This window comes from Knufia obscura (genome assembly GCF_036327395.1).
Source record: "Knufia obscura strain CCFEE 5817 isolate CBS 148926 chromosome Unknown scaffold_3, whole genome shotgun sequence".
Lineage (NCBI taxonomy): Eukaryota > Fungi > Ascomycota > Eurotiomycetes > Chaetothyriales > Trichomeriaceae > Knufia > Knufia obscura.
The window spans coordinates 1,088,638-1,109,569 of NW_027042689.1; the positions used below are offsets into that span (position 1 = coordinate 1,088,638).

Below are 20,932 nucleotides of genomic sequence, written 5' to 3' on the forward strand. Positions count from 1 at the left end.
TGTGTTGCGAGCTTGTCTATTCATCGTTCCAATGATTCTATGCATGTTCTGGATCGTGCCAATGCTTTCAGAGGTTGGTGTGGTCGCTGCATATATCTCGTTTCGAAGCCGTTGTTGCTCGATGTGGCAGGTGTCATGCACAATGCCATTTGCTTTCATCCCGGAACACTGCTTAGCGTATCGTGGATGGGCCAGGTACTCTGCGCAGCGTGTGGAAGGATCGAGTGTCGATAAGAGAAGCACAATTCCGAGCATGATTGAGGGGATAGTAAGCTGGTCGGCCGTTGTGACTTCCTATTGGTATCTCGATTTTGGCCGTCCTCTACGGTCTCAATGCGTGGGCTGAAATAATTCGACACGGTTGCTCCGACTTCTTTGATAGCTTGATTTTATGAAGAGTAGTTGTATCGAGGTGAGATGCTGGTGGATGGATCATTGTCATATCATGATCGCCCAAAGGCCGATGGAAGTGGCAACCCGTTCTAATAACATTAGTACATTCGCCTGCTCGCATGGTAGTTGGCAGCAGTGCACCAGATAACATGGGGATGACCTCGGTTCAAGATCATGATACCAAGCAGCAATTGGCAGCCAAGACCACTTCGCGTTTGAACATGGTCGCGTGTCATGCGTACTCCGTATCGTTGCAGAGTCAGGCTACTCAGATCAAGTCACAGCTTGAATAGAGGGAATCTTATGTTAGTTGAGAAAACGGAATACCATTCAGTTCGAGGTCATCGCTAATGGTGATGTTAAGCTTAGGAAAGACAGGAATATTAAACATGTTGGTTCACCATAGCAGCTGCGCAAAATGCTGGCAGTAGACACTACCAGTCGAAGATGAACCTCTGGGCCAGACGAAAAGATTTTTTATTGACGAGGAAAGATGTCTAGCATGATAGTATCGCTGAAATATATCATGAAGGCAGGCGTGATGATCAAAGGGCGTGAAGCTTATTGATGCGCGGAAGGAGCGCGTATTCGTTCCCAGCTTTTGTGGACATCACCGTCATAAGGCTCCTTGAGCGGAAAGAAGTCTCGGACCACTTGTTAATTAGGACCGAACCTGCCTTCATCTCGGTCCTTATTCCAGATGAACATAAATCTGTTAGGTGAGGTTTAAACGTTACCCGCTGACGTCCCGTTACCATGTCCGCAAGTGAAAAATGAGAGAGCAGCACCAACAGCTGTCTTCACGTTATCCGAAGCAGTGGCATTTTGCTGAAAAGGATCCACCAGCTGCCTAATAGCTACCTGGATATCATCGAATACTGAACAGTCACAGAACACAACGCCTGCCTTGCCGTGATCTGCGTCCTACCCAATTCATTGTCCAAGCATCATATCCGTCTGACGACAAGCCCATGGTACATCCAACTTATACAGTCGCAGAAATTCCCGTGCTTTCTGCTGCTTCCACATATCATCATCATCATCATCACTCGTCATGTCATCTCACATCTCCCACACCCTAACCCCTCGCAGCAACAGCCCTCGCTCCGCCCCTAGCAGCAGCAGCGTCCAGCGCATTCCTTGCTCTTGATCCCCCAGCACCACCCGCAACACCATTGGCCGGTTTCGCCCTCTCGGGCCTTCTCAACGTGTACTTTGCGAACGCCCTTGCAAGCGCCTTCTTCGCACTGACCTTTTGGCTGCCCACGAAAGAGTCAACTGTCACTGCTATCGCACGATCAATGTCCTGATTACTGCAGAAGTCTGACAGGCGCATCTTGCAGAAAGACTCCGCTATGCGCATGATTGCTTCAAGATGACGGACCTGACCACGAATTAGCATGTTGTTGAACCAAGGGAGAAACCAGGAGACTCACAGTAATCGGATACGCGCCTGTCGCCAATGACTCTCGTCTCATATCAGCAAACAACCTCGCAACCTTATCCTGATCAATCTGATACAGTTTCGGGCGACATCGATCACGTGCATACATGATATACTTCCTCAGTAACTCCTGCGGGATAGCCCCTTCCTGCTTCGGCTCGCCATTATTGATCTCATCTGTATCCTCCACTTCCATCGCTGCCGTGTCGCCGTTTTCAACACTAAGTCGAGCCGGATGAGCACGTCCATGACTGTTCACCACGAAATTCGCTAAGCGCTCATCTTCACTTGGATCCACCGTATCACGGACAACAACCAGGATATCGAATCTCGAGAGGATCGGTTCTGTAAGTTCCACGTTCTGGCTGAATGGAAGGGTTCCGTTGTAGCGGCCGCCGATGGGGTTAGCTGCTGCCACGATCGCACAACGCGCCTGGAGCGTAGTCACGATGCCTGCCTTGGAGATGGAGATCGTCTGCTGTTCCATTGCCTCGTGGATAGATGTTCTATCCTGGTCATTCATCTTGTCGAACTCATCGATGAGGCAGGTCCCTTGATCTGCGAGCACGAGAGCCCCGCCTTCGAGAGTCCATTCTTGTGTTAGGGGGTCGCGGCGGACTGAGGCTGTCAGACCAACCGCTGAGGCGCCTTGACCAGTTGCGAAGACAGCGCGGTGGGCTGTTTTCTCGACATACTTGAGGACTTGTGATTTGGCGGTTCCGGGGTCACCGAGGAGGAGCACGTTGATGTCACCACGGATTTTGTGCTTGCCTTGAGCTTCTTTTGCAACACCACCGAAGAGGGATAGGGCGACAGCGGTTTTGATGTCACGATGACCGTAGATTGAGGGAGCCATCGAGTCGATAATCTTCTCAATAATTTGAGGGTCTTTCGAGAGGGCGCGGATTTGGCGCTCATCCTCTTCGGTCAGCCGGAAGCCGGCAAGTTGGTCGTGGGTTTTGATTACGTGGTTTGCTTCGAGCATTGTTGCGAAGACGGGGAAGCCATTTTTGTTGTTGAGTTGACCGGAGTAGTTGTTCCGGTAGATGGCTGTGACTTCAATTTCTTCGCCGGGTTTGGCGCTGTCGATCAGGTCTGCTAGGAGGACGACTTCGCGGTGGCGTGGAAGACGGCCGGCAGGCACGGTACCTGGGGATTCTTGGAGGGTGAGTTTTTGGTAGTTTCTATAGACAGTGTTTTCGGCGTTGAGGATGAATGGGCCTCGCTTTTGGCAGTTAGGGCAGAAGGTTAGTTTTACTTCTGCTGATGTTGACTCTTGGGCGTAGGGACCGAGGATGGTGTCGCATTTTGTGCAGGTGAATTTGACCATCTGCAGCTGAGGGAAGACGCCCGTTCTTCGGGTGACGACTCCAGAGACACGTACTAGGCAGTTCAGATGTGTTTGTCTTAGCTGTCGTAGAGTGTAGTGCACGGGCATTTCTGAGATTCTGACATGGATTTCTGGATGGATCTGCTCGTAGTTGGGGTAGTGCAGGCGTACAACCTCGAAGGCAGCTCGATCAAAAAGCTTGAGGACTTCTGTGGGAGCATTTGCTAGAAACCATGCGATGATGGCTTTGGTCGAAGCCAGGTGGTCGTAAGAAACCTCAAGAGACTCAGAATTGACCTCTCCGAGTGTCCGAATTCTGGTTCCGTAAACTGAGGTGCCTTTGTCGTCGATGTACTCTGTCAGGAATGATTTGAACTCACGAATTATGGTCCTTGCAACTGATGGAACAGCGACCCACTCGGCAATGCTGGAGGCCTTGACATCTCCTAGCGATTCGAGAGTCAGCTCTTCGTCCATGATGTTGTCGTCCATGTCCATTTCGTCCTGGTCTTCGTCGTATGCATGTCTCCGGCGTCGTGGTTGTCTGGTCAGGTCGACTCCAAGGTCCTCGTCGTCATCAGGCATGAAAGCTGCTGGCATACGTCTCCTTCTCGCAAGCTCGCGGTCTCGCTTGTTCAGACGTGCTTCAAGCTGTCTTCGCTCAGCGAGATCAAGGTCGTCAAAATCCCCCTCATCGTCTATCATGCGCCCCTGATAGGTATCCTGTTGACCCCCTCGTTCGCGCTCATCTCGCATAAAGTTGTCGCCGAAGAGGTCGATGCCGTCCTCATCTTCAGCCATCTCATCTACATCATCGATGTCTTGTATCAAATCGTCCTCAGCACGAATTTCGTCGTCATCATCCAGCTCGTCGTTTTCGTTGGCTGCTGATAATGGAGGGGAGGACGGAATGCCTGGGAAGGATAAGTACAATATTAACATGAATTTACGGCAATGCGCACTCACCAGCTGGCGGTGACGAAGATAGCATATCTTCATCCTCGTCTCTTGCTCGCTTCCTCCTCGATTGAGGATTTGAGCCTCGATTTGCTGCAGACATGCTTGGTCGGAGGGGTGAGCTGTTGATCTGTTAGCGTTCGGATAGCATTTAAACGAGACTAACGGTGCTCACCTCATTTTACTGTAGTCAAAGATGCCGCTCTCATTCGTGCTTTGTGCTTGCGACAAAGTGAAGGTCGACGATAAGGAGGGGACGCGGGCTAATCTCAAACACGAAACACGAAAATCGCGTCAAGGACGCATTGGAACTAAGCGCTTGCATTAACACCGAGGTTCCTTAACGCCGGCTACATCATCGTCGCGAGTACAGACTCGACGCGATATATCATTGCTCTGAGCCATCACCTTGTGGTCGTCGCTGAAAACTGATCTCATCACAGTCGCAACGATGGAACCTATACCCGAAGACGCGATTGCGACTAATGCCAACGCTACTACACAGAACTCGCAGACTGCCTTGCAGTAAGTCGCAGTATTATGAACACTCAACTGTAAACTCATAAGCACAGGTATATCGACGAACAACTCGCCCTCGAAGCCGACGCCAAAGAAATCCTTCCATATAAATTCGATAAATGCACCTACATCCAAGGTCCATTACGCCAGAGCGTCTTTGCATGCCTCACATGTAGCCCTCCTCCAGCCTCAGCCGCCCAAGTACATACACCAGCCGGCATCTGCTACGGCTGCTCGATATCATGTCATGGCGATCACAACCTAGTTGAGCTCTTCAAGAGACGCCACTTCGTATGTGACTGTGGTACCACGCGCATGCCTTCAACACAGCCATGTATGCTCCGATCGGATCCAGCGACTGGCAGGAAAGGTGTAGCATCGCAGGAGCCTGGAAAAGATAACATCTACAACCACAACTTCCAGAATAAGTTCTGCGGTTGTGCTGAGGAATATGACCCGGACAGCGAGAAGGGCACCATGTACCAATGTATTGGTCTGGGCTCGGTAGAAGCAGGTGGTTGTGGTGAAGACTGGTGGCATCCAGAATGTCTGATGGGTCTACCTAGAGATTGGCTCTCGAAAGGTCTGGCGACGCAACGCACGGAGAAGAAGGTCGAGGGTCAAGAGGACCTCGAGCCTGAACACCCTGTGCCTGAAGGGTTCCCGGACGACGATGATTTCAGCGCCCTCATCTGCTACAAATGTGCCGAGTCGAATCCGTGGATCAAGCAATATGCGGGCACGGATGGCTTTCTACCACCGATATACAAGGGAAAACCTCAATCAAACGGCGCCCCGCAGTCCGCGCTGAGTCTGAAGAGGAAGGCATCCAATGAAGAGCTAGACCGACCGAGCAGTCCATCAAAGCGCATGAAAGAGGAGAAGCCGGAAGCACTACTGGGAGAAAGCAACACCACAACCCTGCTGGCTGAGGACACAACCACACCCGACGCACAAGACAACCCAGCCGGCGCAGCTACAGGTCTCCCTTCAAACACCATCCAAGCCAAACACAAACACGACGATCTACCTCCCGTACCAACAGGCGTAATCTCAATCCTAGCCAAAGACGACTTCAGAGACAAATTCTGCCATTGCCCGCAATGCTTCCCGAATCTAATCCCACACCCACAACTACAAGAAGAGGAGGACGAATACGAACCTTCGATCTCAGCTTCCGAACAATCTCAGGCTGGCGGTGGTTCCGGCACCAGAAGTGTCGGCACAGGCAGTATCCTCGAGCGTGGCGAGGCGGCATTGAGTACTATGGATCGAGTCAAGGCGATTGAGGGGGTGATGGTATATAACCATCTCAAGGATAAAGTCAAGGAGTTCTTGAAGCCGTATGCGGAGAGTGGTGAAGCTGTGAGCGCTGATGATATCAAGGGGTACTTTGAGAAGTTAAGAGGTGATCAGGAGGCTATGAAGGAGGCGAGTGGGAAGCCTGTCGCGGGTGATGGTGAGGATGGGGATAGTCGTAGGGAACAGAGCGGATATTGAGGCTACTCGGACTAATTGTTACGTCAACGTGGTAGCTTGCCAATGTTTGTATAAGAATGATATAATACACTGGCAGCCGACTCTGTCTAATATGTGCCTATCAAGCCTGTGCAGCTGATGAATTGCTCGTCATTCGGCTGACCTACTGATATTAAGGAATTGGCCATTCGGCCATTCATTTCTACCCTGCGCTGTGCAAACTGGACGGGCCGCCCTACCAAAAAAGTGCTTATTCGACTACCTATAACTTTTGCTATAAGTAAGTATATAAGATGAAACTCCTAGAGTAGGTAGTTTATATAGTATTTAGAAAGTATAGTATCTAAGATTTATATTTTCCTTATTGTATATAGCGTAATAAGGCGCTAAAACTCGCCTTTTTATAAAGAAATTTTAATTTAATATTAGAATCTAATAAGAGTATATACTAAGCCCCTACTAATATATACTACTTATTATACTATAATAAGCTATATCTATAAGTTTAAGGCTTATCTAATATATATTTCCCTTATTATTAAATAACTAAAGTTTTACTAGAAATTTATAAATACGTTAGTACTTAGAGTATTAAGATATATATAACTTAAAGTATATATATCTTTAATATATATAGTTAAGAGAATATATACTTATTTAAGAATAGTTAATAGCTTTATTCATAAAATCAAAGAATAAATTACTAGAGAGAGAAGCACTTTTTTATAAGAATAAATTATAGTAAGTTATTAGGTATATAGCTTAAAATCTATATATACTACTTAGAAAGGTATATATTATTAAGTAAAAATAAAAGATATATTTAGAAACCACTAGTTTATTAATAAAAGCTACTTTTATTAAGCTAAAGCTTAAATATAAGTACTTTTAGTTTTAACTTAATATATCTTTACTAATACTAAACCTACTTTCATATGACTTTAGTTATATACTTATCTACTCTATAATTATATATCTAATAAGTTATATTTATACATATTCTAAACTTAGCTTTAAAAAAGAGTTTAAAGTAGTATATTATAAGGTATAAGATTTAAGTATTAACTTTCTCTTAAATAGTAGTATAAAGCTTAGATTCTATAGAAAGCTTTTATATAGTATATATTAAGTATATAGTAGTTAAAACTTTAGTATTATTAAGTTTAGTATATATAAAACTCGTTATCTAATTAGCCTGTTGTGGCGAAGCCACAATATGTGGCGCAACCATGGCTGAGCCATGTTTGCCACGTTTGCACGGCCACCCCAGGATTTCTATAGAACCATGGCTTCGCCATGGTTAGATAGACAATCATGCACGTTCCACACTTTCACCTTGATATAGCCTTTAGAACGAGAAACTTACTAAGCTATATATATAACGAATATATACTATATCTTACTTTAAAGATTATATACTTTATATTATAAGCTAAAAGAACTTATATATATATTCTTAGCTTAGTAGGATACTTCCTTAATTAGAAACTCTAAATCTTAAAACCTAATAGGCTAAGCACTTTTAAGTAACTTTAAAAAGTATTATAAAGCTATATACTTGATACTATATCTTAAAACTATATGATATCGTAGATATACTAATAAAGTACCCTTATACTAAGTTTTAGGTTTATAGTAATATTTAATAGCTATTTATAAGCCGTCAAACTTTTCGCGCTAAGGAAGCTAGAACCTGTCCAGTTTGCACAGCGCAGGGGCTAGCACCCTTTTAAGCATGAAATACAGTTGCAGATTCCGGCTTGGCATGCGGCTCGGCGGCTTTCTCATCAGCCTCGAAAATCGTGACGTTGACTGTTTATTATGTTTCGAACACTTTTTTTGCAATTTCTTTTAACACCGATTGTAAAAATTGCGAAAGAATGGAGCATCTCCTGTGCACGTCAGCACCGGTAAGCTCGGCGTCCCAGTGCAGAATATGAATCCGATGACGCCTGCTTTCGAGTATGGCTTGAGTACGGTAGGTAGGCTATCTTGCACTTGAATTGCCTGGTTGTGATGATCCCAGTCATGCTCTCTCCGTTTTTTGCGCTCTCAACTCCTACGCCTTCCGTCGTCGTGTCCAGTAACACCAGCGCAACATGGCGTTCTACATCCAGTACCGCGCCCTCTGCAAGCGCGTAAAACAACAACTAGACGAGTTCCACGACCAAGAGAAGGCACAGAACACGTCCACCCCTCCTCGCAACCTCAGCGGCGCAACAACCCAAGCCGAACAAGATGCCTCTCCCAACAACAACGACAAATCCAGCGACGACGACACAGCGCAAGACTCCAAATCCTACCCCCACGCCTCCCTCCCTGGCATAACCCTCCAACCCGACCCCCAGAACCCCTCCCAAAAATACTACCTCGTCTCCTGGGAGTCCCCAACCGACCCCCAAAACCCCCGCAACTGGTCCACCCCCTCCCGCCTCCGCACAGTCACAATCCTAATCGCAATCGCCTTCGTCGTCACCGCCGCAAGCAGCATCGACAGCGGCATCGCGCCCCAAGCAGCGATGGACCTCAACGTATCCGAAGTAACAGAAGCACTCGGCGGCACAGCGATCTACCTCATTGGCTTCGGACTCGGCGCTTTACTCGCGAGTCCAGCCTCGGAGATGGTGGGGCGGTACCCGGTTTACCTGGGCACACTGGTTATCTTCGGGTGTTGGCTTGTGGGGGCGGCGCTGGCGCCGAATATTGGGGCGCAGATTGCGTTTCGGTTTTTGGCGGGGTTGTGTGGGAGTGCGCCGCTTACGGTTGCGGGGGGGAGTATGAGCGATATTTGGAATGCGAGGGAGAAGACTTGGGCGTTTCCGTTGTTTGCGATTGTGGGGTTTGGGTGAGTTGAGTTCTCCTGATTGATTTTGTTGCGGATCGAGCGAGCGGTACTGTAGGCCGAAGCTGAGACATTGGTGTCTGAGGCGTATTGCATAACGCGTTCGACACGATTGTCTGGGAGCTGTTTGTCCGGAACCCCTCCCGATGCCTATCTCGCTGTCACAGATTCGCTAACGTATTCATTATAGTGGGCCTGTACTTGGTCCTGTGATCTCTTCGTATATCGGTGTCACCCACGTTCTCAGCTGGCGGTGGGCGGAGTGGGTCATGCTTATTGCGGATGGGCTGGTCATCGCGCTGATTCTGCTCGCGAAGCGAGAGACGCTCGCGCCACAACTCTTGCTGTACAAGGCGAGACATTTGAGGAAGGTGACGGGCGATGACCGCTTCAAGACTGCGGCCGAGGCAGACGGCCATAGTCTGTCGAAGGTCCTCAAGACGAATTTTAGCAGGCCGTTTATCCTTGCGCTGGAGCCGATTGTGTTGTTGTACACGTTGTATCTGACGGTGGTCTACATCGTGCTGTTCACGTTTCTGGATGGGTATACCGAGATATTCATGATGACCTATGGCATCAATCAGGGCTTGAGCAATCTTTGTTTCTTGGGGTTGTTGGTTGGTATTCTGTTGAGTATGGTTACTGTGCCGTTGGTAGTGAGGATTACGAATAAACAGCTTGAGAGGGATGGCGATGACGGGACGGGGAATATGCTAAACCAGGAGACGAGGATTATTTTCAGTATGATTGGGGCACCGTTGATTCCGATTGGGTTGTTTTGGATGGGCTGGACGGATCATGTGAGTTTGGCCTGTCTCCTTCCTACGGGGCTTTCGTGGTGTTGTTGGCTAATGAGGAACTTACAGGCATCGATATCGATCTGGTCCCCGCTAGTTGCATCGGCGGTGGTGGGTTTTGGCATAGTGTCTATTTTCATGTCCGCCTACATGTATATCATCGACAGTTATCAGACATATGCTGCATCGGCGTTGACGTTTGTGGCCCTGGTAAGGTATCTTGCTGCTGGTGGGATGTAAGTTGATATTGAAATCTGAGGAAATGAACCGAAAGGAGACTAACTCTTCGCAGGACCGTGGTTGGGGTGCCGATGTACCACAATCTGGGTACCCATTATACCTTGACGGTTCTTGCATGTATAAGTATTGTGGTTCTGCCGGTTCCGTATGTACTCTACATGTATGGCGACAAGGTGCGCGCGAGGAGCAAATATGCTGTTGGTCCAAATGATAAGTGAACATCGACAAGAAGGAGAAAGGATAGCAAGCCTGCGCCAGGAATTAACGGCCGATTTATTATCAGGTCAGCCGAAAGCCGGCAAATCATTACTTGCACAAGCTTTGGGGTCAGGACGGCTTCCGTTGTCATTGTCATTCTGACCGAACCTGTATAGGGTCTCGTGTTTGAAACGATCGACCAGCCACACGCAATAGTTGACCTTTCGTTGAGTGCAATCGTCACCAGTACTTCTTGTTGTGTTGCTGGGATCAACACGCTGGACAGGAACCTCCCAGACATTGTTGGTGGAAGTGTTATAATTCCGCTTCTGGTATCGGTCTTGTTGGATCCCGCAATGAGCCAGATTCATCGAAACGTGCCCCATGCCACGTTTTATGAAGCCCTAGTCTTCTGAGGCTCTCGCGGTTGACGGGTGAGTCCCGATTAGCAAGAGCAAATGCCTCATTTCACTGAGGCCATCGACGTACAGATGGGTAGGCTCGCGTACCTCCAGTGTTGTTCGTACTCGTCAGGGCGATCCTTCATGTTGAGCCAAAGCAGTGATTGATAACGTGAGGACAAGATATGATGACATGTCTCGCCCTTTGTCATTTCTGAGTCTTGATTGTCGTGCTAGGCACCTCAACGACGGCGTCGTGAACAGCGAAATCAAATGGAGACCTTGCAGGACACTGCCATTCTTGATTGGCAGGCCTCGAGGCTGGAACGTGTCCGTATCAGAGGGAATTGACCCGAAGACCCCAATCGGATGTCGCTCTACTGTGCCCTCAGCCGCTGAATCGAGGCCGTTTTGTTTGTGCCTCAAAATAGTGTGGCTATGCCATGGCCAATCGTAGATTTAGCCACGAAAACTAGTCCCTGAAAACGCCGCCGAATTATAACCCCCTGACACAGCAGGGTACATCATCTGCACCTGCTGCTGAGGCATACTGATTGCTGCAAACTCCGCATCCTCACCAAGCCAAGGCTCACTGAGGACACCGAAATCGTTTGAGTAGGAATCCCAGATCCCCATAGCTGTCATATCGATCGGCATGTCCATGGCAGCGTCCATTGGGTGAGTGGTCATAGAAGTGGTGGTCTTGTTGTTCCACAGCTGTGATTCTGAACTAGCCATCTTCTGCTCCGGCGCAAGAGGCAGGCGGTGCCCACTGTCATCGGTCATCGTATTCCATTCGGCGACAGGCGGACTTGAGCCATCCAGGGGATCCCGGTTCCGTTGCTGAGCGGCTCGGAAAAGTGCGTCTTTCAGCACAGAGGCACCAAGCCTGTCCTTGTAAACAAGCTCGGATGCCGGTACGCCACCTGCAGAAGGATTCCGAACAGCATTCACAAACGTCTCGATGTTGACACAACCCCTTACAGCATCTCGGTGATCTGGAAACGATTGCAAGATCTTGTGCGCTTCAGTGATCCGCGTAACTGCGAGGGTCTGTTGTGTCTGCGTCGCCCCTTCAAAGGCAATCAAATACCTGAACAAATACGCCGCTGCAGCCAGGAGCGAGGTGAAGTAATGCTTGGGATAGAACGTCAATATCCCGCTGACATACCGTTGTCCTGCAATCGACTGATTGCTGAGGTCAGTCATAGTTGTGATGTATGATGCCGCAGCCTTCATGCATTTCTCTAACACAATCTGCCTATACAAGAAGGCTTTAGACATCTGTTCATCGTCGCGAGGCAGTTCCTGCGTCAAGGTCGTGCCAAGAATATTGAATTTCACCCACTGCCATTGTGTCTCAAGGTTCCAGGACCAGCTTTGTTGGAATTCTATTCTTATGGCATCGAGCTGGGTCTCGAAGGTCTGTGTCAGTGAAAAATGCGCATGCCAGTCTTCGATGTCGTCAAGATGTATCTGAGCCGAGCACAGGACGTCCAGCAACTTGACCTGTGCACGGTCCTCGTTAGTGAGCACATCCTTGGCCAGCTGATTCGCTCTCTTCAGAGATTTGACGAATTGTGGGGAAGCAATCGGTGGCGGCAAACCATGATACGCGCTCAGTCTAAGACAAATCAGTGCTATTCGGCTCTCGGATTAGCACGGCATACCTAGCACTCGTTTCAAAGCAATGCAACCAGGTCATTGCTTGGGTCGAAGGCTCCATATCAACCGGTGCCGTGTCCATCGGTCCTCGATAATGCGCTATCACATCGTGCTTCGCAACGGGATTGTGACAATCCAGAGATGACGCAGCCTGGATCGCCAGTCCAATGTAGTTCCAGCTTGGATCATATGCATGGCGAAGTTTTGGGACAGGCCACATACACAACAGAATCAATGCGTGGATGACATCGAGCTTCTGAATGGCTATGCGAAGGACCTCAGCAATGAGAAGCTCGTGGACGGCTGACAACTGCTCATATAGATGATCAAATCCTTCTTGATGTTCAGTGTGACTGTGATAGCGTTCGGCAGCCAAGAGCAGGATGGTCCAGAAGAGGAAAGGGCTTTTTGTAGACAGCTCATTGATCGACTTAACTTGCTGTAGAAATCGTGTATGTGGATAATAGTATCGTTCAAAGCTATGGTCGTTAGCGAGGACGTGTGCACGACTATTACACGTACTGGAAGAACAGCTTCAGAATCCTGCTTGAACTCACAGAGACACCATGTAAGCTCTGGTCGTTCACAAATTCGTCCTCAGCGAGTTCAAGCCATCGAGGTTGGGTCGGGTCATTGTACAGCCCTTCGAAGGAGCTATGCGACGACACCGACAAGCGGCCCACGTTGAGAGGCGCCGGACTCTGACCGCCAATGGTCAATTGATAATGTGGTGTGTTTGGCGATTGACTCGAACTATCGCCGTGTTGCGCCGCTCGCAGCGTGTGGAGCTCGTCCGCTACCTCCTGAGCAATTCTGGGCTAGTCAGCTGAGGTTCAGAAAACGCCATACCAACGCACTTTCTGGTAGATATCCTCTTGAAGTTCGGATCGAATCTACACTTCAGACCTTTGCTAACGCATCTTGAGCAGGGGTCTGGAGCCGTTTTGCGCGCGTCGCAGGCGAGCTTGAATTGTCTGCACACCACGCATGACTTGGCGCGACCTGTAGACCGATTGCTGGCCGGAGTGCTCATGTTCGAAGTCAATGGTCGCGGTGACACCTGAATCAAACAATGCTTAGTCCGGCAGCAGAACGTTTTGTGATTGCCGGTTGAGTCTCAGTATTTCTAATACTTCATGTGAGGTATAGAGAGCCAGGGCCCAGATATAGAAGGCTTTAAGGGCGTTTCACTCTGCTCGGGACCGCGCCAAGAGTGCTTGCTGCGGTCTGTCGTTGGCGTCATCCTTGCAAGGTCGCTGCTAAGTGTGCCCGGAGACCCACCAAATACCTCGACAGGCATTAACGTTTCATTATTCAGCCAGGGCTCCTGCGTCAAGGCTTCCCACAACTGCCCCGATATGGCAGTGAACAAGAAAGCTACAGCGTCAAGGGACAAGCCGCCGATCTCTCATAAAGTATTGCAGGAACGTCGAACATAAATAAGTTTCTACCCGTCCGTGCAGTCCACCCAGGCCATATGGTTGTTGTAAAGGGGCTGAATAGCAGAGTCGCGCGTCGACACCATTGCTGATTGTCGCATTCACTTCGGTCAACTCGTTGGTACTGATGTTTCACCACTTGAACTGGCATAAGGATGACCCTTTCAAACCACCATGGACCGGAACGTGTCATCAATACCAGGGAACAGATAAGGCATATCAAATACCGCAGCTCGAGCTTGTCCCAACTCCAGATGGCTCGTGACAGAGTATGAGCACAGCTTGACAGCGACGCGAAAGCGAAGATGGGATTCACCGTGATAGAAGTATCACCAGTACCAACGCATGATTTCGTCTGAAACGATCATTTGCTGCTTGAACTTTAAACCGCCCTAAATCTCAAGCTCATGCAAAGACCATGCGCCAAGATGGATCTCTTCGATCTTTGGTGTTTGCGCCGATTCGGCAGGTCTCTTTTGAGTGGTGAAGATCCTGGCATGGTCACCACAGAGCATAGGAAACAACACAAACAGAGAGAGCTTGTGTAACGTCTGAAAAGTACATCCCTTAAACGTCGCTGCCATCTCTGCTGCAGTTATTAAGACTCAGATTCAGTTCGCGCCCGAGCGACGGTACAAGGACCGAGCCATGTGGTCCGTACCTTGTCGCGTTGATGGTCTAGCTTCTGGATCCGCGTGTCTGGTCATGCAGGATCTAGACAGGTCACGGATACCTTAAGTAGTGACGAGCGGTTTGTGTGCAGCATTGTGGAGGTGACACGTTGTCGGGAGTAAGCAGCTCATCACCATCAAAAACGCTGCGAAACGTCTATCTAGCCCCGCCATCGACATAGACCGCTGATTGTACTGACCATCATGGCACAAGTAAATAATGGTATTGGCATTCACGACGAGGCGTCAGATGTCCTGCAAAGCCTCAACAAGAATGCAGAAGCACTCCGCGCCGGAAACAAGCAGGCACGAGATGCAATGGTTTCAGATTGCTTCCGCCTGGTGGCATCTCTCGAAACACCAGGGGAGGCCTTCATGAGAATCATGTGGACGCACGTATGTTTGATGCACAGAAGTGGCGTGGAGCTGATATAACATAGTCCATTTATCCGCCTGTGATACGGCTTGCGAGCGACCTGAAGGTCTTCGATCTTCTGAAGGATGCAGAAGGCGCATCAAAATCCAGCGTGGAATTAGCAAAGGCTGCTGGAGCGGATGTTCGATTAATGAGTGCGCCGCCACAAGTCTCTATCCTCGGCATTACTGACAAGGTCAATATCAGACAGGATAATGAGGACCTTGGCAGCGTATCACCTCGTCAAGGAAACCGATGCCGACTCGTTCGCCTCGACTGAGTTCGCCAATGCAATGGCAGATCAAACTTACAAGAATACCCTTGGACTGATGTAAGCAGATTGACGAGCTTGATACTCATGCTGACTTCTGCAAAGGACGCCCTACGCTGCTAGTGCCAACCTGACAACGCCTGAGTATTTCAAGAAAAGAGATTACCGATGGCCTGAGGATCCCATGGACACGCCCGTTCAGTACCCAACGGGCGATTCGGGCAAAATGAGCTTCTTCGATATGATGAAACGCGATGACCAGTTCAAAGGCTTGGAGGGCTTGATGAAGGTGTGGCTAAATGGTCGACCACACTGGTCAGACGAGGGAGCTGGCTTTTATCCTATACGGAAACGGCTGATAGAGGGAGCTGATAAAAGCCCCGATGCGGCATTCTTAGTCGACGTCGGTGGTGGCCATGGACAGGATTTTCCACGGCTTCTCGCCAACGTGCCAGAGACAGATATACCAGGCCGGCTTGTGCTGCAGGATCAGCCTCATGTAATCGCCGAGATTACCGAGAGCAGTCTGCCTGCAAGTGTTGAAAAGATGGGTTACGATTTTTTCACACCGCAGCCAATCCAAGGTGAGTCCTTCCCTTTCATAAGCTGCCATCGGTTTGTTAATGGTTTAAAGGCGCAAGAGCTTATTTTATGCACAATATCTTGCATAACCATACCGACGACAAGTGCAAACTCATATTGAAGCAGGTCGCACGAGCCATGAAGAAGGGATATTCGAAACTGCTGGTGTGGGATGTTGTCATGCCAGATCAAGGTGCCGGTACCAACGTCTGTTGCCTTGATTGGGAGATGTTGACATTCTATGCAACGAGTGAGAGGACCGAGACCGAGTGGAGAAAGTTACTCCAGGATCCAGAGATTGGATTAAAGGTTACCGACATAGTACATTACAGTCGATACGATCAAGATTTGATTGAGGTGGAGTTAGCATAACAGGTTGAAAAACGTTGCGTCAACTACCTAGGTAGAGGAGAAATCAAAGTGCTTTGCATGCAGGGCAGCTGCAGACTAGGAAGTAACGACCACTACCGAACTACGTGAGCAGCCAACGTCATCAGAAGACGTACAATAGAAGGAGCAAACGGGAAGCAACTGCTCAGGTAGTTCTAAACACCTCCTTCTTCATGTCTTCCATGATGCACATCTCCTCCATACTCAATCTAGCCTTCTCAAGCGCGCCCCTGGCATCCTCAAACTGGCTCTGGACATTTGACTCGAGCATTTCTCCAGCTGCATCCGAGGCGAACGCCCAAGCTCGAAGCAGACGATCGATATCGACCTGCTGCTGGCTAGTCTTGTCCACAGCTTCTCCTGGGCCGTGCTCTAAGGAAGGCAGCGGATGAGCAGGCAGTAAATGGCTTTCGTGGCTGAGCAGACCGAGGACCTGTAGCAGCTTGGCATCTTGTGCTAGTGTCTGATCCTTTAGATGTGTTGTGTATGTGCTCAACAGCTTTTCATGGTAATAGTCCGGCAGATGTGTGCTTTGCATCTCTGCTAGGGATGTAGTTGTAGGACGCTCACCCATTTTGCTCACGGAAGCATTTGACTTGAGGCGCGGATGAGACGGTCGCTGGCTGGCCGCATCCTGGTCATCGGCGTTGGTAGTCGTATCTGTCGGTCTCGTTTTGGAAGCACCTAGGTTCTCGCTCGCCACTGTCGGCAGTGGTGCTCTCAGCGCGCTCACAGCAGAAAACAATCTCTTCCTAGCCTCGATGTATCTGTCGTACTGATCCTCTACCTCTGCCTCGGCGTCTCCCTGACTGTAACTCGAGCCGTTATCATCCGGTATCGTCAAGAGTTCGAGGTTAGGCACCTCTACTTCCTGCTCGCATGCTGCCAGACTATCTCCTATCCACGTCTGAAGCTCGTCCCTCGTGACTTCCAGAGCCCGCAGCTTTGACTCGATGTTTCCTCCGTTGCTCGTCTTGTCAGACTGTGCTTTCGCATCGTCAAATAGTTTCTGCTCGCGCTTCAGCTGCTGCCTCGCTCTGACTAGAGCAAGCTCGAGATTAGTAGTTAGTGTTTTTGCGCTATTCAACAAGGCGTCCACTTGCTGCTGTGCATTCGCGATGTCTCCCGCCGCTATACTCTCGTCCGTGCGGTCCAAGCCAAATCTGCCTTCATTCAGAGACACATTTAGCGGCTCATAGAGCTTCTCGTCCTTAGCGATGCCCTCTGCTTTATCAACATAGTGTGCCAAAGTCTGTAGGTTGCCATATTGTCGTTGCAACCGTAGACTATCCAGATGAGTTGTCAGATGCTCGCGCTTCAAAGAGACCTGAGATGCAGGCTTCGAGACGTCCTGTGCTCTGCTATGCTCGAAAGCATGCTTCAATTGCGCCTTCGCCTCATGATTTCGCGCCAATGCTTGCGCGTATTCTGACTTCAGTCGGACGAGCTCGTCTTCTTCTGCCGGCTGCATGATAGGAAACGATCTTGAATACGTATAAGTATCGTATATAAATGGCTCATGAGCATTGAGCTCAGACGAAGGCAGAATATTGACTTGAAAGAACGCGTCTGAAGTAACCACGCGTGTCTTGGTGTTTACTGAGGGTCACAATATTTATTCATTCTAAGGCAAACATCCACCAGGAGCCGACGATCTTGTTCGTCTTGCAACAGAATCGTGAAGTCCTATTCTACATAGATACAAGATGTCATGCTCGCAGGACTGATCGAGCGAGAGCATACTTTACAACTGAGGCCTCCACTTTCAGCGAAGACGCCACTGGTCCTCACGCGATTTCATGGGCGCTGTAAGATCCAAGTGCTCCCAGCTTTTTGTGAGGACTCTACATCGCATCATCCCAATGGTACGTCAAGGCATAGGGCTCATGCCGGCCCGATCGACCTTACAGCACTTCTCCCACAATCTTCGCAGCCTCCTTGTACGTGCTGAGCAGCTTCTCACACTTCTCCCGCTCTTTCTTGATGCCATCGTCCTCATACAGCAGATCACCAAATAGTTCTTCCTTGTAAAGTTCACTGACGAGTCGGTTCTGGACCTCATCTCTTGAGTGGTTGACAAGTAGATGCATGATGGCTTTTGGTACTTGATCTGCTATCGTTTCTCTTACTATATCGAAGTAGTTGCTGATCAGTCGTTGGATGAGTTCGGTCTCGAGGGCTTCTCGCTCCGTCAAGGCAGGTTCAGCAGGATTTTCAGGCTGCGAGAAGTTAGTGCTTGTTACATTTGTAGGAGATGGTAGACTCACGAATAGAGAGTTGGAGTCGCCACCGTATTCTGACGGCGGGTTGAACTCATCAGCATGGAATGAAGGCAGAGGCGGCGCAGCTGCGCGAGGCGATCGAGCCATGTCCATACTATGATCTGGCCGTCTTATGCTTTGAGAGATGCTTGGCTCGACGTGATGACTGACATGCCGCGGGCCGGCTGAAGCTGGTTGTGGTAGAGGTCCTTGTGACATTCCGGCACCGTCCTTGCCAAAGAAGTAGTTGAGGAACGAGTCCCGAGGTCCGCTTTGGCTGAACGACTGGCCATTCTCTCGTACTCGTGCCACCGCGGGTGACATACTCCGCGGCGCTCTGGCTGCTGCAGAACTCCTGGATGGAAGTGTTTGTGGCTTCTCTTCAACAGCGTCATCTTCTTCCGGCGTCGCTGTGCCATTGACGCCATGCTGTTTCCTTCTCAGAGCGTCCTTCCTCCTGCGCTCCTCTGCAAGCGCAGCTGCTTTCTCCTTTTCGTTTTTGTTCTGTATGACAGAGGACATGGCAGCAGCGGCACCGAGGAAATTGGGGTGGTTGGTGTTAATGTATGCCCTCTGAATTGATATCAGCGACTCAACGTAAGTCGAGGCCGGCCCGAGTCGTTCGCGCAGCAGGTCTGAGACGACCTCAATGAGCTTGCCTTGCAACCTGGGAAACCTAGAAAGCTCTTGTGAGCCGCAGGTATGACAGATCTTGATAAGCTCTTCATAGACCAGTTCGACGCATCGTTGACTCGGAATCTCCAGAAGCTTGATTTGAGGCTTGACCAACAAGTCAAAGGCGAGCTCGGGCACGAATAAGCTGGCACGTGGCCCTGTAGAGTTGCGGATGGCTGTTCTGATATCTGAGACTGACAGGTTGTGCGTAGGATCGATCGTCTCGAGTGAGTTCCCAAATACTGAGTTGAAAATGTAGTATATTCTTGCACCACCGCACAGCTCTTTTGTTGAGATCTCAGAGGATGTACCGTCGATCGAGGAGATGAAGGAGGTCGCAAATCGAGTCATTAGCTGTAATATCAACGAACCACGATGCCCACTGCCGCTGAACTGCTTGCTTCCATAGCTCGCTAATTCCTGCTGCGTCTGGCCCATCAAGGTGTTCAGTCTTGCTTTGATATCAGGTAATCTATCCCGAATATGTGCCATCAGAGTCGTATTGAGCGTCTTTGCTAAGTACGGCGTCCCGCATCTTGTCGCAATGTTTCGGTAAGCGGGATGGTGTCTGAAGAAGTCCGCCTCTGCCTTCAGCGACTCGGACATAGGCTTCATTGTCTGAATGTCTTGTTGTGACCTGTTGACCACGCCGATGAAGCCCAGCTTCAGCGGGTATACTCTTCCAGACAAAATGTCCAGAGCATTTGTACCATGGTCCATCAAGTCCAGCTTCGTAAGCACACCAATCGTCCTCTTGCCCATGGGATCAACATATCGAGCAAGCTTGAGCGCTTCAGAATTGACAATGTCCACATTCGCAGGAGAAACGGCTAGGATGATACTGTTGGGCTTCGCAATGTATTCGCTGATGAGGGTTCGTGTCTGCTTTTCGATATCGACCGGCTGGTCTCCAATCGGTACTTTGGTTAGACCTGGCAGATCAACTAGTGTCAGATTGAGCACGTGCGGCGAATAGATCTTGAGATTGATGGGCTGTCTGTTGATGCCCTTGTTGTTTCCGGCAATTCTTGAGGTCTCATTTTCGATCTCGGCTCGCACCTGGTTGAAGTCACGAAATTTGCGCCCTGGGATGTGATGGAACTCTGCCCATTCTGCATGTTCTGCAACACTGGCAGCAGTATGCGGTATGGCTGCCTCCCCGTTCGCATAATCTTCTTGGTCTTCTGGAGGTATGTTGATGAGTTGTAGGATGAGGGGTCTTCGTGTGACGATGCCGCTGCCTCTGGGAAGAAAATCTCTGCCAACAATGTTTTCAAGCACAGAAGACTTCCCAGATGATTGCGAACCAACGACAACTATCTGAGGAAGATCGAGTGAATCATTGCCGATGGTGTTGAAGACCAGATCCTGTAGCTTATTGACCGTCTTCAGCAGGTCCTCTCCCAGAGTCGTCATGGTGGAAGAGGCCCGATTTGAGTTTGTCGACGGCGAAAAAGTTCGTGGAAAAGAAGCTGAGGATGAGAAAACCAGGTCGTCGTGCTTGTGGGAGAAGATAACTCAGTATACCATCAAGACACCCCGACGGTGAGTATGCGCAAGAACAAAGGCGAAAACAACAGAAATCGTGATACGCTGAATGTTGAATGTTGACAGTTGTCGCAGCTTCACATGACGGATGTTTCCATGTCCTCGCGACCTTGGTCTGCTCAACCAAGCATGTCCTTGAGAACCATCCGAAACGCCGCTAGCGCCGCTTACCAGACTCGGGGAAGCCAGGAAGCCTCCAATGGCAGCTTGAGGCGATGACGTTCTGTGCCTTGCAGCTTCCCGTTCATGCAGTGGTCTCTAGCAATTGAACCTGGAAACTCTACACGAGTGATTTCATCTGACGTTGTGGGAGGGGTCAGCTCTTGAGCACGGATATACATGTTATGATACACAGAAGTGTAAACTAAAGCTCCCCAGAGTCCGAACACTCCAAGTTCACGCATACCTTCACAAG

General features: G+C 49.4%; 7 protein-coding genes across 7 annotated transcripts; 3 read left to right on the top strand and 4 right to left on the bottom strand.

Moving 5' to 3' along the window:
- Positions 1-1,471: 1,471 nt before the first annotated feature.
- On the bottom strand, positions 1,472-4,304 carry MCM2 (MCM DNA helicase complex subunit; the record flags this gene model as incomplete). The annotated part of the gene is made up of 4 exons (XM_064871900.1): positions 1,472-1,777; positions 1,830-4,081; positions 4,134-4,246; positions 4,300-4,304. 4 exons carry the CDS (start codon positions 4,302-4,304, stop codon positions 1,472-1,474), a joined length of 2,676 nt encoding a protein of 891 aa, XP_064732280.1.
- A 675-nt stretch (positions 4,305-4,979) lies between these two features.
- On the top strand, positions 4,980-6,143 carry PMZ80_003472 (uncharacterized protein; the record flags this gene model as incomplete). The annotated part of the gene is made up of 1 exon (XM_064871901.1): positions 4,980-6,143. The coding sequence occupies one exon, from the start codon at positions 4,980-4,982 to the stop codon at positions 6,141-6,143; it is 1,164 nt and encodes a 387-aa protein (XP_064732281.1).
- A 2,078-nt stretch (positions 6,144-8,221) lies between these two features.
- Positions 8,222-10,219, top strand: PMZ80_003473 (uncharacterized protein; the record flags this gene model as incomplete). The annotated part of the gene is made up of 5 exons (XM_064871902.1): positions 8,222-8,967; positions 9,155-9,764; positions 9,831-9,997; positions 10,054-10,074; positions 10,126-10,219. 5 exons carry the CDS (start codon positions 8,222-8,224, stop codon positions 10,217-10,219), a joined length of 1,638 nt encoding a protein of 545 aa, XP_064732282.1.
- An 840-nt stretch (positions 10,220-11,059) lies between these two features.
- PMZ80_003474 (uncharacterized protein) lies at positions 11,060-13,298 on the bottom strand (the record flags this gene model as incomplete). Its single annotated transcript, XM_064871903.1, has 4 exons — positions 11,060-12,224; positions 12,271-12,744; positions 12,788-13,078; positions 13,123-13,298. 4 exons carry the CDS (start codon positions 13,296-13,298, stop codon positions 11,060-11,062), a joined length of 2,106 nt encoding a protein of 701 aa, XP_064732283.1.
- A 1,281-nt stretch (positions 13,299-14,579) lies between these two features.
- Positions 14,580-16,015, top strand: PMZ80_003475 (uncharacterized protein; the record flags this gene model as incomplete). Its single annotated transcript, XM_064871904.1, has 5 exons — positions 14,580-14,771; positions 14,816-14,986; positions 15,039-15,121; positions 15,167-15,645; positions 15,696-16,015. The coding sequence occupies 5 exons, from the start codon at positions 14,580-14,582 to the stop codon at positions 16,013-16,015; spliced, it is 1,245 nt and encodes a 414-aa protein (XP_064732284.1).
- A 163-nt stretch (positions 16,016-16,178) lies between these two features.
- On the bottom strand, positions 16,179-17,504 carry PMZ80_003476 (uncharacterized protein; the record flags this gene model as incomplete). The annotated part of the gene is made up of 1 exon (XM_064871905.1): positions 16,179-17,504. The coding sequence occupies one exon, from the start codon at positions 17,502-17,504 to the stop codon at positions 16,179-16,181; it is 1,326 nt and encodes a 441-aa protein (XP_064732285.1).
- A 433-nt stretch (positions 17,505-17,937) lies between these two features.
- On the bottom strand, positions 17,938-20,385 carry DNM1 (Dynamin- GTPase protein; the record flags this gene model as incomplete). Its single annotated transcript, XM_064871906.1, has 1 exon — positions 17,938-20,385. The coding sequence occupies one exon, from the start codon at positions 20,383-20,385 to the stop codon at positions 17,938-17,940; it is 2,448 nt and encodes an 815-aa protein (XP_064732286.1).
- Positions 20,386-20,932: the final 547 nt, after the last annotated feature.